The sequence below is a fragment of the Solanum stenotomum genome, chromosome 11 (assembly GCF_019186545.1).
Source record: "Solanum stenotomum isolate F172 chromosome 11, ASM1918654v1, whole genome shotgun sequence".
Classification (NCBI taxonomy): domain Eukaryota; kingdom Viridiplantae; phylum Streptophyta; class Magnoliopsida; order Solanales; family Solanaceae; genus Solanum; species Solanum stenotomum.
The window spans coordinates 9,521,460-9,540,393 of NC_064292.1; the positions used below are offsets into that span (position 1 = coordinate 9,521,460).

The following is an 18,934-nucleotide window of genomic DNA, read 5'->3' on the forward strand; positions in this document are numbered from 1 at the left end:
TAATATTTCCTCTGTCCCTTTTTACTTGTCAAATTTTGACACACGAATAATGATTGGTATAGTGAGTTTACCATTTTATCACTTTTAATTGATAGAGTCTTAAATATATTTCCTCACTGCATTTTTCAAAGACATTAACTCAATGTTAATAAATTGAGGGTATAATAGAAAGAAAAAAACTATTGTTTCTTGATTTTGTCAAAAATGACAAGTAAAAAGGGAAATTAAATTAGGAAATATTTGACAAGTAAATAGAAACGTGGGAGTACTAAAATCAATTAATAAGGGTAGTGTGGTAAAATAGACATGACAATTATTGTTTTCTTAATGAATATATCTAGTCCAAATGTGATAAGTAAGAGTGGACAGAGAGAATACATATTATACAAAAAAATTATAGTCAAAGAAACATTTATTTCTCTCAAAAATTTGAACAGTGTCATGTAAATTAAATTGATACGGGAGAAGTATATAAACAATTAGAGTAGACCTTTTCTGGAAAAAAACAACGTGATGACTAACTCTCTATACATAAGGAGCTGTGTTAATAAAGAGATTACTATAGTAATTTGTAAGAATTATTTATTGGGCAAACCACATAATTAATTAAGATTACTACTTATTGGAAACATATGTTTCAAGGGATATATCAAAGTAATATTGGTACTATCAAATCCATGTCACGATAACCAAAGAAAGCCTTAGAAGAGCACCAGCAAACAAAAACTCTCTACAATATTCCCTTTGATCCTTTTGTGTTGTGGCATAACATAATCAAAACTAAGAACCATTTCTTTCGGAGACAAACAATCAAGACCCACTCTGAATTAAAGTTTTCTCTGTAGCAGTTACTTTGATTTGACCTAGTTATAAATGAACAATACAGAATAATATTTGGATCAGGAGAATTTGTCGGCCATGGTGATGATATCTTGAGAAGAAGAGAATAGATTAGCTATTGTTGGAATGAAATTGTACGATGAAATTCTTGAATCATAAAGGAGGAGACATAATTGAGTGATAAATATGGGAGGGGAGAATTAAAAGATAGTGGTTGATTTGGAGTGAAAGAGTTAATTAAGCAGATAATTAATCAATCATAGTTTTAAGGTATGTAGGTATCTAATAATCTAATTGTATCTTCAAATAATATATTAATATATGGTATAAAATATTAAAAGTGATAATATATGTAATTATTTGAAAGTAAAGATAATATTAATATATATAATAGTGATGTATGTCTAAAAAGGTAGTTTATCCTTATTTATATACGTCAACTACGATAATATAAAATGTCAGGTGACAATCACATTGTTTTTAATAAGAGTACTAAGTCTTTTGTTTTGTTTTAATAAACACTAAACAAGGAATTAACGAGAGACGAATTTATCGTGAATAACTCCTTGCTCAACTAACTTCTCAAGAGCAGTGTTTTAAATTGCAACTCAGCAATCTAATCGGACTAACTTTAGTACATCAACTCAATATTTCACTCAAAACTGTTCTAACTACTCTCCAAGAAATTACACTTGTTTCTTATTGCAAATCCTACCCACCCAACTACTCTATTCAATCTAGAAATTATTACAACTCAATAATAACCTTATAACAATCAACTACAATCTCAATATTGGATAGGAGCTATTACAACAATTAATACTTATATTACAAGAACTAATTTTGACATCAAACTAGCACAACGTAATAGGTTGAGTTACGATCTTCGATCTTCACCTTCTTACTCCTTAAATTTTTGTGCCAACTTTAAAAGAATCTTTTTTATTTTTTTAAAGAATCATTCTATGAAGTGAATGTCATTCAAATAATAAGGACCTCCACGTGATAATTAGGGACATAAAAATACATTTCTTAGGAAGTACTGCCTTCACGTGATAATTAGGGACATAAAAAAAAACCATTTACCTAAGCTTCGTCATTATTAGTACAAATTATGAGAAAACAAGGACAATAGATATTACAATTTACAACACACATACCAATATGGTTCAACTAAATGTTAGATTTTCTTTTAATAAAAAATGTACTTCACTTGTTCATTATTTTGTACTTAGAATTTTCTTTTTGAAAATTTTCGCACTTTGTTAGAATGTAATATATCTCTTAAAACAAGAATTGTGAAATTGTTAAGTTTGCAATATTTTATCTTAATTTTTTCTATTTTTTGCAAATATGATCTCTTTTTTCCAAATTATATTATCAAGTGCCATAATTTAACTCCTATAAGTTTTTTTTTTGTTTCAACAATTTTCTATGAGTTAGTACAATGAATCATACTAAAAAAATCATTTCACTTAATTACAAACGTTTATCAATTTTGTATGTCACTTTCAATAAAAGGAGAAAATGTTTTAATTATATTGTTTTTTTTTTGTTTCTTTAGACTGATGATACCTCAAATTACATTAGGAATTAATCTAATTATATCCAGATATTGATTAGCTGTCATATAGTAGCATATCTAAAATGGAAATTTAAAGAAAATATAGTTTTTCTTATTTTTAAAATTAGAAACTAATTAATTTTTTAACTACAAAAAAGAATTCAATTAAATTAACAATAATTTCAGTCTCAAACTAAAAACATTAAGAATCTACTCAAAGAATCTACATTTAACTTGTACTATCTCTCTTAACCTATTTATCTCTTCTTTTTTTCTTGTGCATGTTTGTTCCATGTATATCAATCTTCTTCTTTTTATTACATTTTCATATGTCTTTACATTATATATTTAAGTTTCATATTATAATTCTTCTAATTCTATATCAACAAAATTAACAAGAAGATAGATATAAACGCGAACATATCAATTAATATCATAAAGTAAAACAAGCCGACAAAAAGACAAATGGTCAACTTCTCCTTAAAGAATCCCTCTACTTTATAAGCTTTATGGAAAAGCTTGCATGCCAAATGCCTCCTTTCCATTAATGTTTATACTTGGTCCAACCTAATATATAACTTTTTTCAAAAGCAAACATTTTTTTCGATTCAAATTGTAAGTGAGCATAAGAGATCATCGAACAAATGAAAGCATAAATTAATACAAGTGGAAAAGAAATAGTTGTGTTTAAGACATAAAATAAATGAATAAATAATTAAATGAGAACATTTCAAAAGATCATGTATTTACATACACAAAATAAAGAATTGGGGTAAACACTTCATGAAATAAACAATACCATTAATTTTCTTCAACTTGCAATGGGCCAATATCATTCTAAGACAGCAATGGGGATATCCTAGACTACATATAATATATCATATTTTGACATATATGACACATATACACAACCTCCCTTTTACATTTTGATGGATTGAGATATTTTTCTACAATTTACAAAGCTGTGTATAGATATATATATGTATATATATATATATATTAGTATTTGCTTCTATTCACTGCAGCTGTACTGTATCCGCCGCTGCCTCAGGGGGTGAATTTGCAGCAGCAACAAGAGCTGCTCCAGTGCCTGATCCATCTTCCATGACCCTAAGAACGACGTAAGGGGAAACTTCTTCCCCTAAAATTTCCGCCATTGCTTCATTCAGGTATTCTCTGAATGTGGTGTAACTTGTGTATAAACCACCCTCGATAGCCACAACTGTTCTTCTCATCCGACTTGGTCTATTACTCCTGAACTTTCCACTGGCTATGCCCCCACTCCCATCTCGACCAATCTTCTTCAAGATTCCTACGATACCAGCAGCTGCTAGTCTAGCAGCCCTTCGAGTAATGACATCACATACCTTCACTACAAGCTTCCGGACTTTCACTGGCACATCGGGTAACTGAAAGTCGAGGGGCCCAAGAACCAGAAGTAAGAAAGCAAGCAACCCGGCAAGTAGTATTTAACAAGAAGTGGACAAATATCATATGCCACAATCATTTAAGTAAGTGTAGGATAGGAAGATAAAAAAAAAAGGGTATACCTCCAGAACTTCTTCTAGGATTTTGGCTACTTCACTCAAGTCAGGTGAATCATCCTCATGCATAGCAGCCATCAACGGTGTTCTGTCATTATTTCCAGTTAAACTAATAAGTACTAAATTCCATACACCACATAGAACTATTCATTGAAAAAGTGAGAAGAAAACATGTTGCACCTCAAGACGAAAGGAATTGCTAATTTTGAAGATGAAGGTCCAAAATCATCTGATTGCTTAGACATTCTAAGGAGCACTCTCCGGACAATGTCTCCCAAATACATTCCTGATATCATTTTCTCAAAGCCCTGCAGCATAATCCTCAAATATGATGCTTGAAGTGCGTCAAGTCATATAAAATACACTGGGGTTTGCAAGAAATAAAAACTTTACCTGATCATTTGGGTTTGGGCTAGCAACATCCAAGTCGATATCATATGAGGTTCTTGGTAAATGAGATGACCAAAAGTTTCCCCATTCCATATTGACCACCTAATTTACAGAAAGTAGGAAGACATGTAAGCAAACTTTTATAAAAAGAACTAAGCCTAAAAAAATGTGAACATATGCAAGTAAATATTACCATGCTTCCAGATGTTGTTAGAAGACCTTGACACTTAATAATTGCATCTGCCCGCTCCAAATAGCATGCATTAGTGCCAGTCCCAATTATAACCGCAGCAACTGTGTCTTCATCATTATAATGTCCAAGAGCTAGAGTTCCCACAGTATCATTTATCTGGGGCATAATGCAGCAACAATAAGCTCTAATACCCATTGCACAAGAGCTAAAACTAATCAAGTCTCAATTAAAATTTGAAGGAAAATACTATGTAAGACGAAGGAGAAAAATATTAACCACAGTAATTCTCCAACTTATACACAAGGGAAGACATTTATAAACTAGTGATAAAATAATGATTTCCTGGACTGAACATTCAAAGAAGGCAAGATACGATAGTAGAAAAAAAATCATTTCTATATATGCCCATTTTCTTTGTTTTAATGTTCTACAGAGATCAAGAAAGAAGTGGTAGGACGTCTATTGTACAGCTTCACTAAAATAAGGTCTACAAATAACTATCCTATTATGTGGAGAAATACATGGCTTAAAGGTTAAAATCTCATATCATACAGCTCTGAGCAACACCTAAAGTAAAAACAGAGGGGACTTAAACCATGTAACATGAGCCTAGTGGAAGATAGCAAGAATCCAAAAGTAAGTCTCACAGACATGAGCAAGGATATATGTCTAAGCAGAAGTTGGGCAGAAGCAAGAATCTGGAAGAGGGAAGTGCTCACCAGTGCTGCAACGCGCACATCTAGACCTTTCCTGGAGAGTGCTAGCTGCAGACATTCAGAAACGTCTCTCCCAATCTACAAATAAAGAAACATGAGAACAGAAAAAAAGTTATATTGTAAATTGACAATCCAAAGGTATATTGTAAATTGACAATTCCGTAGCAATGACCTTAAAAACAAGGGCATGTCTATGAGGTTCATAAATCCGTACCACATTCACATCACTGATAACTATTTCTCACTTGTAATATAAAGGAAATACTGAGACGACTCGAAAGAAATAGACAGATTCTTCAAGCTGTTAGCTTTGCATGGTCATATAATACAGTTCAAGTAACACAAGCAGTACTAAATTTCCTACTGAAATATCGACATGCATGCACGGAAAAGGTATGTGTCACACCCTGCAAGACCGATAATTACGACTTTATTCATAAAAGGTAAGTCATAGACATTTACACACTTTGAACTACATAGAATATAAGAGCAAAGCCTCTCGTTAACTAACCATATCTTCAATTGCAAATCCTTTTGTCCATTTCATCAAAATGCCAGATGAGACGGAAGATTGCTTCACAGGAAATGAAAATGTGAAACCAAGTTCTCTCCTCCTAGGTGAAGTCTGTTCTAAGTCATTACCCTCTTTTTCAATGAAGTCCTTTAGCGATGAAGCAATGAAATCAAAGAGATCCTACACATAACAAAAAAGGGTAAAGACTGTTGATCTCTAACAAATCAAATAAAAAAATTGTTGTTTGCAGGAAGATAATAAAAAAATTAGAAGCACAAACTCAGCTACCTCGCTTGTGCTTGTCATTAGGTGTTGCGGAATGGGTTGGCGTTCAATATCTTGTCCAAGAATAGCAGACCTTTGGTCTCCTAAGTGGACTCTCAAAACTCTAAAGTTTGTACCACCAAGGTCCAGAGCATAATATGTTCCCTCCTCACTCCTAAAATCATAAGCCCAAAATTAGTTATCAAATAACAAAAATATGATCATTAGAGAAAACTAACAAAGTAGCCACCTGTCAGCCAGCATTAAAACTGCAACACAGAGCGAGGAATTCTCCTGTGTTTCATTAACTCAAGAGACATTCAACCAGAAAAGCCAGCATTAAAATTGCATTGTTCCCCGTACTTCACGACCCTAAACACATAATACATCCAAAAAAAAAAAAAAACCCAAACACAAACACCCCTAATCAATCATAAAGACAAAAGATCTACCACCACATAACACAAAAGCACAATCTTTCACACAAACCCTCTCTCCTTTCAAGGAAAAGAACTTGTAACCTCCCACTCCCACCCACTCCCCCTCCAAAAAAACAACCTACCAATGCTTTGCTTACATCACCCCTAGCAATACACAATGAGCAAACGCGTGAACAAACGAATTAGCAAAAGAAAACAAAACATCATAAAGAAAAAAAACAGGAACATGGTATTCTATATTCATCTGATAACAAGTGAGATAAGCATCCATATATGTACCTACATAAACATTCACATGAATTTTCAAAAACGTAACAGATAAGCAATCAAGCTCAAATGAGGCAAGAGAAAAAGAAAAACATGACATGGAACTAAAAGTTGCTAGTATTAGTAATAACTTAAATGCAAGAGTGTGATTGCATACATACCCATTTGGGAGTTTATCAACATATGTAAGCAACATCTTGAGTTTACTCCCTCCTTCAGAAGCAAGTCCAGCATGCATTTCAACAGCCATAGCATCAACTACTTGCTTTAATCTAAAAACAGTAGTATCACATGACTCTTCCAGTTCTTCCAAAACTTTCACCATTTTCAACCATTTCCTCCTCTTACTTACCCTCTTACCCACCATAGCTGCTGCTACAATACACGCCGCCATAGCACAACCCACCGCTAACCCAACTCCTAACCTCCCCATACGACACCGTTCCCTTCCTCTGTTTTTCTTCTTTCTCCCGTTTCGAGAATGAATCAGTCAAACCATTTTTCTTAAAAACGACACCGTTTTTAAACAAAACCCCGTTTTAAAACTCCCTCCTTTTAATAAACCTTCGCTGATTATATCACTAAAACAACGTCATTTAATGTTCCCTGAGTCATTAAACGTCGCCGTTTCCTTTTCCCGATAACCTCACTGTTCTAAAAAAAGAAAAAAACTAAAAACACGGCGTACTTTCCGGTAATCAACCACCGTGAATGATGCCGTATTAAATTAGTTGAAACTAGAACTGGAAATGAAACTTACTTCCTCCTCCTTCTCCTCCGGCGTTGCTCCACTGCCGCCGGTAACAGTATGACGTCGGTCTATTGAAATATGGAAGTTTGATAAAAGTGAAATTGTAAGAGAGATTGTTTCCCGGTGAGAGTTATCGCCGGCGAATTCGACGGATATTTTCTCCGGCGACGACCGGTAATATTTTAGAGAGAGAAAGGGCGGTGGTGTTGCGCTTTTTTTGTACTAAGAGAGTGTGTTATTTGTGAAAGCGAAGGTCTGATATTTATAGTAGAAATGAAAAAGACTATTTTGCCCTTGATGTATTAAATTTTTTTTATTGTTTTTGAAAGATGAGAAAAAACATTTAACAGATTTTGGAATTTTGTGAGAAAATAGGACATTAAATTGATGAATATTTACGGTTATTGCCATTTAAGTTTGACTGTTTTTAATAATACAGTTAATTGGGATTAACCTTAATTTATAAAAAGTAATTTTGGTTCATTATAAAATTTGACTAGTTTGATAGAGACTTGTTTTTTCTTTTGCTTAATAGTGGACTACTATTTTGACTTGTTTGATTCGGACTTTAATTTAATTAAATTTAAACTTCTGAAATAATTAATAGTATGTTTACATTTTTGTTTAGGATTTTATAATAATAATTACTTTATACTACTTTTTTTTTTGAATTTTTAAGTTGTTTTTTTATATGTTGTATAGATCTTTTAAAGTTTTTATGATTTTTTAAAATATAATTTTGAGGAATTTACTTATATTTTTTGGTTTTATTTTGAGGAATTTACTTGAGAGATTTATGAATTTAAGAAATGCATATACATTTATAATTCTGTTTTATATGTGGAATAAGTCTTTGATTAGTTTTTTCATTTAAACCTTATTTGACTATTTTATTTATGATTTTGTATTTATTTAAGCGTAAATAAAGATGAGTATTTTCGTAATGAATTAATTAAATCCATAAAAAAGCTATAATTTAATATATTTAATCATGATTTACATATAGCATTACGTCACTTACTTTAAATATGTATGAATGTAAGAAGCACATATATTTACAATTTTATTTTATTAATATGTGAAATTAGTCTTTGATTATTTTTCTCATTGAAATCTTACTTGACCATTTTACTTTAGATTTTTATTCATAGTGTAAATAAAGATGAGTTTTTTTTAATGAATTCATTTAAAAAAAAACTATTACTTGATATATTTAATCATGATTTACATATAGCATCACGTCACTTATATGAATTTAAGAAACCATATACATTTATAATCCTATTTTATTAATATGTGAAATAATTCTTTGCTTAGTTTTCTCACTCAATTCTTATTTGACCATTTTACTTTAGATTTTTTATCCATTTATGTTAAATAAAAATGATATTTTTCATAATAAATTAATGGAGTTCATTTTAAAATTTATTACTTAATATATTTAATCATTATTTACTCATAGCATTACGTCACTTACTTGAAATATTAATGAATTTAAGAAACACATATATATTTATAATTTTATTTTATTATTAATATATATGAAACAGGTCGTGATTACTTTTCTCATTTAAACCTTATTTGACCATTTACTATGTTTTATTCATTTAATTAATTAATACATACCTCATTATAATGAATGTATTCCTTTATAGGTGATCTAACAAATCCAAATAAATAAGGTAGACCAAAATTAAAATAATTCAAATAAACATAAATGCATCGGCTAATAATTCCAAAATTTATGAAAAGGATTTTATAATTTATGATCTTTTATTTTTGAGTAGGTTGCATTTATAACAAAAAATGTTCTATAATTAATAAGAAAAGGGTATTTTAGTAAATTTACTTGAGATACCCTATAAACCCCACAAGTTTTTATGTAGAGAACCAACAAAGTGAGATTCCACTTTGATGAAATTCATATGAAATATTAAAAGAGAGGACAAAAATGTCATTTTAAAAAAAGCTTTGGACAAAATGGTCATTTTCGAAAGTTATTGGGGTGGGGGGTGGCGAGGGGCGTAGGTAGAGAAGACAGCAAATTCCAGAAGAAATTTTTTTAAAAAAATAATTTAAAAAATAGAAAAAAAAAGAGAAATAATTATTATGTGGAAAAACGGCGACGTAGAAGGTGCAGTTACGCTGCGGACCGTACCATAATGACAGCTGTGTTTCGTTAATTCCAGCTAAGCATTAAAAAGGTTTAAATATTTTTTCTTCCGTTTATTTTTACTTTATCATATTTTTTGATAACCAAGAAATTCGTGACCCGTCCTTTGGACCAATCACAGTCTTCTAAACTCAATGGATAATGGGTCTGCCCCTCTACCTTTCTCCACTTAAATACCAGGCTTCGTTTTGCATAGTGTGGGGCTTGAACTTGCGACCTAAGCCACAAATTCTCCACTTTTATTTATCATATTTAGATTTGACACACTCATTAAAATAAAATAAAAAAATAATATGGCTATTTTGCTACATTGTTCATATTAATTGTTGTTTAGTATTACAACAACAATAATAATAGACCCAGAGAAATTCCTTCATTACCTTAGTGAGGTAGAAAGACTGTTTTCGAAATTAATGTTTAGTATTAGGATTATGTTTAGTGTATTACAACAATAACAATAATATATCCAGTGAAATTCTACTATATAAGGTATGAAAATAATAAGGTGTACGCAGATTTTACTACAACCTTATGGAGGAAGATAAGTTGTTTTCGAAATTGATGTTTAGTGTTAGATCTTAAAAATTTTTTGAAAAATAAGTAATTAATGATCAACTCTGGAACTATTCTTTCTTGATATGTGAAAAGCAACGAGAAAAAATGAAAAAAAAATATTTTTTAGAGGAGTGCAATCGTCTCAGTTTATATGATCCACTTTTATTTTTAGTCGATTTTCAAAAAGATGACACGTTTATATATTTGCAAATAATTTAATTTTAAAATGTTCATTTTATCTTTAATGAAATGATTTACAATTATACAATAACATATTTTCAACTATAAAATTTTAATTTATTTTATATCGAATAAAACTATCTCATATAAATTGAAACCGAAAAAAAAGGTCATTACATTTTTCATATTAGACAGTACAAAAGACAATAGATTGCAACCCCATAGCTGTACTATTCTCTCCTTTCTTATGTCTTCCACACTCTCCTCCACCATATACATGAACCACCAAACAAAATTCCAAGAAAAGGAAATGAACAAAAATGTGAAATGTATAAACTTTTTTTTAAAAAAAAAATGGTAAAAGTTATAAGGAAAAAAGAGGGAAAAAATAATTCTTAACAATTTAAAATAAAATAAATTTATCCATTGATTTGAATTTTATTTCAAATATGAGGTAATTATGATTATCCAATTACAATTTATTTTGCAAAAACATGATTTAGCCAACAAAAGTTTTTTTTTGTTTTACTTTCTTAACCCTAACTTTCGAAAGTTATTCATTCATTTGATAGTAAAAAAACAAATTCAATGATTTAACAACTCACAAAAGATTGAATTAATCGTTATTTTCATTTGGTTAATATGTAAAACAATGAAACTAATTTTATTGTACTTTATTGTAATGTAGACATGACTGTAATTTACGTGATAACTTTTGGATAATGTATTATCTAGTTCACTATAAATTGATAATATTGTATCAAAATTATAATATTTTTGATAGTTTTAAAACTTATGAATATAAATTTCATAGTATTATTTTAAAAAAGGTAAAATGTGTTTCGAAAAATTATGGACAAACACATATTGAAACTACAATTTAAACTTTATTCAAATCTAATTTTATTTATCATTCTATGAGAAATATATTTGATTTTCTAGATTTTGTGTTTGATTTTAATTTTTGGGGGTGGGGGTGAACATGATAGGCAATTGGATATAATTGAGCTATTTTAATCATTTTAGGTAGGCGTAATCTTTTTGATTAAAAATTATTGGTACTCGAAATCTCAATGATAAAATATACTTTATATAGATAAAAATAAATTATTGAAATTCTATAAATTTTGAGGAGCAAATTTGTTATATTTTCTACAATTGAGGAGAAAAATTGAGTTAGTTCACTATCAATAATGACAAATTCGAAATCAAATTCAAACAATTAGCAAATTTGTTATATTTCCCATAGTGACATTATTTGTAACTTTCATAGTTCAAAAATTTATATAAATGTTATAACTACTCTTAGAAATAGTAGGCATCATGTAAGCATGATATCATAGCTAAGCTTTAATCTAGTTAATTTATGAGTTTATTTGGATTAGTTGATATGTTTTATGTGGTGAAATTAAGTTTATAAATAAGTAGTACGCGTCTGAATAAAAATATTAAAATTGATAATAAATAATTGACGTATTTGGTAAAAAGAAGTGTTGATAAGCTAAGTGTTATTTAAAATAATAACTAAAATACATTTTGAAAATACAAATTTAATTAGTATCCTTTTAAAGAAACTGAGAAACAACTTACATAGAAGGAATATGAAGTTAGAGTAAAGGCCGCAGAGGCGTATTCAAGATTTTGAGATAATGGGTGCATTGTTATAAAAAGATTGATCTATGATATAAATTTGATCAGTTCGACATTTAGGATTTTACTACTGAAAACTGTTAAAGTTTTAAAATTATAGATCTAAAATTAAATATAAAATTCAAATTTCTAACCTCGCGGAGAGAGGCGCACCCAGTCATAATCGCATTATGTGATACTTCAAGTGTGGGTTCACACATCTATATTTCAATATATTGTTTAAAATATAACACTACTATGTATGATCTCGGGAGGGGATCATGGGTTCACGTGAACCCGGTGACCCCCCATTAGATACGCCTTTGAGTTAGAGGTTTTATTTTAAAAAGATATTTTGAGAATCAAAAAATATTATGGATAAATTCGTAAAAGTTTTGATAAATTAAAAGTGTTTATAAGTTAGAGTAGACCGATTTTGAGAGTTTATCAAATACGTAGATAAGTGAAAAAGTATTTATGAGCCAATTTTGCTTGTAAGTTTTAACAAACATCCTCTCTCTATATATATATATCATATTTTATTTTGAATTCAATAATGTGATCAGTTATTAGGCAGTAACAAATACTACAACAAATTTGATTATTAGGGACAAATTATTTCGTCATCTATAAATCATATTTCGTCACTAAAAATTTTGTGTGACGAAAAAAATTTCGTCAATTAGTCATCACTAAACGTGTGTCACTAAAAGTACACAAAGACGATTTAGTGCTTCATCGCTAAAACTAATATATTAACTACAAAAAAAATAAAAATCGTCCCCAAATGCATAAACATTTGTGACGAATTTATTTGTCATAAAAAGTCTAACTTTTTTTTGTAGTTAATAGTACTTTTGTCACTAAAAAGGTTATAACTACCGACAAAACTATATCGTCAATAATTATTTAGTTCAATCAGTGACGACATCAATTGTCTCAAAAGTTATATGTATTTCGTAGTTGAAAAAATATATATCGTCACTAATGACTATTTTTTAAATACAAAAAATTATTTTGTCCTTAAATGTATAAATTAGGGACAAATTTATTACTATAAAAAAGGTTAATAATTTTGTGATTCAATCTATCATTTTGTCACTACAAGTGTTGCTTTTACCGACGACATTTGTCACTAAATATTATCATAAGTAGTGACAATTACAATTGTCACAAAATAAAAAAATTTTATTCATATTCAAACAAAAAAGAGTACTATGACAATACATTTTTGTCACTGAAAATAATCAAGATGTGATGATTAATTATTTAATGACAAAAATATTTGTCTCAAAATTAACCCATGATCATATAATAAAAATAACTAAAATTATACTAAAGAATAATGTCTCATTACAAATTCCTTAAATAAAAGTAAAATGTGTCCAATGACAAGAAAATCTAACCAAAATATACCAAATATTACTCCTAAACAAAGACATATAAGTAAAAATTCCTTCCAAAGTATCAATAATGTGGTGACACATAGCTTCCAATCAATCATGCTTCAATTCTCACCTTTTAAACCTGTAAAAAGAGAGAGAAAATAAAATAAAGATTTAAATTGAGGTGTTCATATTAGATTCAAAAGTAAAAATATGTAACACAATTTGTCTTTCATATGTTGTAATGCCCAGTTTTATAAGTAATTTTACAATATAAATTTTATCATTAAAAATTTAACATAAGTGAGTTTATGGAGTATATCATCACAAACTACTCTATATGGCAACATAAACTCCATCATTCATGAAACTACTAACTATTAAAACATAATGTTAAAACTAAAACCAGTAAAATTATAAGTGCAAAATGAACAAAAGAACAGAAAAATCCCACATAAAACCATAAAAACAGTACCAAGTTCACATCTTTAACAATTGGTCTCCTAAATAAAGAAAAAAAAAGACTCAGTTGTGATTAGATATGGTATAGTCTCCGGTCAATTACTGAACCACAGAGTGTGAAAAATTATAATAAAACATAGCCAATAAACGTTAGATCCACATATTCACTAAAGATCAACCAATAATTATGTGAATATAGGGTTAAAGAATATGAAATACAGAGAAAAGACCTTTCTTGTTGATTTATTTTCAATTTTTGTTTTCCTTTCTCTCTATATATATTTGTTTTAAAGTTGAACGTGGGAGATGAGAAAGGAAAGGAAGATGAAGAAGACAAAGAAGAAAAAAAGGAAGATTTTTTTATGTTTCCTATTTTGAGTTTTTTTAACTTTTTTGCCTTTTTAAAATTAATTAATTGTCTTGGAAGATAAAAAAAAAAAACCATCAAAATCGAAGGCTGAAAACCAGCAATGCAAATTGTCATGGGGTCCATCTTATAAAATACTAGAAAAAATATATAAAAATAATTACACTTTCACTATTTATTGATAATTGATACTCTAATGTTAAAGTTAAATTAAGTGAGTGTAAAACCTATAATGTAGCAATACTTTTCATTTCAAATTGATAGTCTTACTTTTAAAAAAACATTTCTCACTTTTTAGCAACCCTTTAACTTTTTAAAGTCACAAAAATTAAAGATTTATCTATATATCTTATCGAAATAAGAATCAGATATACGTGATTTATGAAGCTTCAAATATGAAATAAGTGTGTCTTTTTTGATGTTTTTCATATAAAGAAAAACATTTTCAAAAATTTCAAGTTAGGACAAACTTTCTAACTCTTAGGCATATTTGCTAGAAATACAGTTTAAAAAATATGGAATCTAAATCATCCAAGAATGTGTGTAACTTTCTTTTAAAATTGAAACTGTTATGAGATTTTGAATTATAAATGATTTTCTATTTACTTATTTCTTGATATTCTATTAATATGAAAATAAGATAGTGGGGATATTGGCTTGGGTGGGGGTGGGGGAGGTTTTGGGCAAGGGCGTGCGTGGTTTTCTCCCCTTTTTTTTCTTTCTCTTCTTCTTTTATTCGTTTTATTTTTTAACAAAATTAATATAATGAAAAAATTATGTTTTGATTAATAAGAACACAAAATAAAAATAAATTAAAATAATATGCCTTCTCATACAAATTTTACACGTGTTACATTAGTATAAACATGTTAGGAATTATGGACACCTAAAATCTTTTTTTTAATTTTATTTTAGTCATTAAAATGAAAAGAAAAACCTATTAATTAAAATTAATATCTTACATAATAAATATTTGTTAGTAATTATTCTCATCATTTCAGTTTGTTAAGCCATAAATACATGTATCATCGTAAGAGAATCCAAATATAAAAGCAAGAATAAACATAGACAATAGTTTTACTTAAACATGAAATAAACCATGGGTTGTTTAAACCTGAAATAAACTAAGGTTTGTTATAACAATTTCGCACTAAGTCTAATGATATAAAAGATCTAAACATAAAAGTTGATATGAAAGATTTGAATTTATATACTTCATATCATAACATCAACGAATATTAATGGTTTAAACACATACAAAATTTAACAATTTCAATATATTGCAACCAATGCTTGTATAATCATGACATTAAACTATATAAAAAGGATTAAGTGTTACCTCTTGTGAAAATTAATTCACAAAGAAAAGATCACAACCGAAACCACAAATTAAAAACCACGAATAAAAATTCCGAACTCAACTTTTCTTTTGTTTTCTTTTGTCGCTGAACAAAATTTTATTTATTTTTTGTTAGTATTGCTAGAAGGAAAGAGTGTTTGGTGTATGTTTTGGAATTTGGGTGCGTGAGTTTCTGTATGTGTTTTTGATTGTTTTTTTTTTTAATCTTTCTATCAATGTGTTTTGTGTATGTGTCGTGCGTCATGTGTGTACTGTGTAGTGTGAGGGGTAATGGGAGAAGTGGGGGTGAGATGTGGGTGAGTGGGGTAGTGTAGGATAGTATTAGCTTCTTTTATATATATATATATATATATATATATATATATATTATTAAGTATTTAATAATAAATTATAATTAAGAAATGCTATCTTATTTATTAAAACTTAAATAAAAAGAAACATGTATATTTTTTATAAATTTCTTTTCTTTAAAATAATTTTACATTAAAATGTGACTCTATTTTTTTGTCATTTTCAAATATTTTAAAATAAATTTACTAAAATAAGATACATCCAAATATATTTAATTTGAATTTTAAAAAATATTTAAGTACTAAGAATGATATAAAACTTTAAATTCGGTCAAAATTTACGTGTCTACATCTATGACGAAAGATAAATGTAATATTAGTATAAATCACTATAAAAATAAATCAATAATCTATAATAATAATAATAATAATAATAATAATAATAATAAAGTTAAATCAATCAAGAATATATAAATACCTTGACGATTTGGTAAAACTCCTTCATATATTGTGATTTTACATCGTTCTTGTTTATTTCTCAAATATTTATTTCGCATTTGTGAAATTATTTGTATACATCATCTCTATAAAAGTGAAGATTCATTATTTACATATGAAACAAAAATTAAATATGAAATTAATTGTAAATAGCAAATAATAATAACAAAACAATAATAACAAATAATAATAATAATAAAAAGTAATAATAACAAATAATAATAACTAAAAATATTATATAAATACTAATAACAAACAATAATAACAAATAATAACAATAATAATGTCAATAATAACAATAATGATAACAACAACAACAATAATAATAATAATAAAACAAATAATACTAACAAATAATAATAACAGTAATAATACTAATAACAACAACAATAATAACAATAATAACAATATAAATAATACTAATACTAATAACAATAATAATAATAATAATAATAACAACAAATAATAATAGCAATAATAATAATAACAACAACAATAACAACAACAACAACAATAATAATAATACTAACAACTAATAACACGAATAATAATAAAAATAATAATAACAGCAGCAACAACAATAACAATAATAATAAGAAATAATAATAATAATAACAATAATAATAATAATAACAACAACAACAGCAACAACAACAACAAATAATAATAAGAATAATAAAAATAATAACAACAACAATAATAATAGTAATAATAATAATAAAAAAAAAACTAGAAATAGTTGAACCAAATAATAATAAAATAAAAAACTAGAAATAGTCGAACCAAATCAATATCAAATGACATCATATTCATCACGAAAAAGTAAAACGTCAAGATTTTCAAAGTTCTTAATATGTTTGGTAGAACCTTGCTAAAGCTTTTATTTTGTTTCAAAACATTTGATTTTATAAGAAGACATCTAAAAATAATTTATTAAGAACAATTTATTTTCTACTGTTAAAACTAAAACAATGTATATTTGAAAAGATAGGATTTCAATATCATATTATTCAGTACAATTATAAAATTTAAAAATTATTCAATACAATTATAAATTTATATAAAATTAAACTTTCGATTTTACTAGAAGAAATCTAATACTTAGTTCAATTCGATGAGTTAATCAATTTTTTAAAAATACATTGACACTCACAACTATAGTACTTTATCATAATATATTCAAATTAATTCTTAGTTGGTCAATTTCTTTCATTTGTGCTTTCATTTTTTTTAGTTTATTTCAATTTTCACACGGATGAATAGAATCCATGAAATATTTCACATCTTTGCATAGTCTAAATTTGTAAGTCGATATTATCTCTACAGTAGCGGAGCTAGAATTTTTAATAAGGGGTTGAAAATTTTAAAAAGTAACTATACGAACTAATCGAAGGGGGTTCGACATCTATTGTATATACATAAAAGATAATTTTAACTATGTATAAATAGTATTATTTTCCGCTGAAGGGGGTTCATACTACTGGCTCCGCCCCTGTATCTCTATATAGTTGCTCTATGTACGTGGAATCACTACTAATTATGTATGTATTTTTAGACAGAAGCAAATCAATCGACTTAGTCTGTACAGTTTACCCACCACAAAATCGATAGGCACACACAAAAATAAACATCAAGGTTTGAGAAATTATTTTTTCTATAATCTTTATCGATGAAAGTGTATAAAATAAAAAATGAAATGTCTTAAGCCAACAAATATTTGTGATGTAGTGGTAGAATAGTACTCACTCACATTACTTATAATGTAGATTGTATTTTTCAAATGATACATTTTATAATTGCGTAATTTAACAAAATTGATGAATTGATTTTTTTTTTATTTTTACAAAATCGACCAATAAATGTATTGTTAAGGGACTATTTTTGACTTACTTCAATAGTTCAGGGACCATTTATGAAATTCTCTAATTATGAACAATCTTAGCCAAAGAAAATTTTGTATATAGCTATGAAATTTTCGTAGCAAATAGTTGAATTATTCAACTAAAAATTCTAAGTCGTCGCTATTTAACTCCTTACATATTTTGTGACATTTTTTTGTTGTCACTAAATCATAGGTTAATTAGAGATAATAAAATTATTGTCACCAATTGTTCATATTATTAGTGATGAAAATAAATGTCACAACTAAATCTAAATTTTTATAGCTAAAACTTATAATATTTAACTACACACTCTTATTTGTCGCATTATAACAACATATTTTTTGAGACGAAATTATTTTGTGTCCAAAAATAAATTAATTTTAAGACAAAAATAATTTGTCACGAATTAAATATCATTTGTGATGAAATAATGTGTCAGTGGTAACTTTAAATTCGTGACTGACAATACTTAATAAATGACGCCAATTCATTTTTTGGTGGGAAATTTTAGTGGACAAAACTTTGCCACAAACTTTTATTTCTCGTCACTAAAAGTATATGTCTCATATATTTAAGCATGAAGATTAATTTTTGTCACAAAAGGTAAATAATTAGTGACGAATTTTATGTCGTAGCTATATATCATATTTGTTGTAGCGAAAACATGTG

At 27.8% G+C, this 18,934-nt stretch overlaps 1 protein-coding gene across 1 annotated transcript; it reads right to left on the reverse strand.

Annotated features, from left to right (window-relative positions):
- Positions 1-3,106: 3,106 nt before the first annotated feature.
- On the reverse strand, positions 3,107-7,695 carry LOC125845168 (hexokinase-3-like). The gene is made up of 9 exons (XM_049524612.1): positions 6,894-7,695; positions 6,050-6,200; positions 5,759-5,941; positions 5,251-5,325; positions 4,532-4,687; positions 4,342-4,440; positions 4,129-4,256; positions 3,955-4,036; positions 3,107-3,813 (listed from the first exon to the last, which is right to left on the reverse strand). The coding sequence occupies exons 1-9, from the start codon at positions 7,163-7,165 to the stop codon at positions 3,421-3,423; spliced, it is 1,539 nt and encodes a 512-aa protein (XP_049380569.1). The 5' UTR covers positions 7,166-7,695; the 3' UTR covers positions 3,107-3,420.
- Between the last annotated feature and the right edge of the window lie 11,239 nt (positions 7,696-18,934).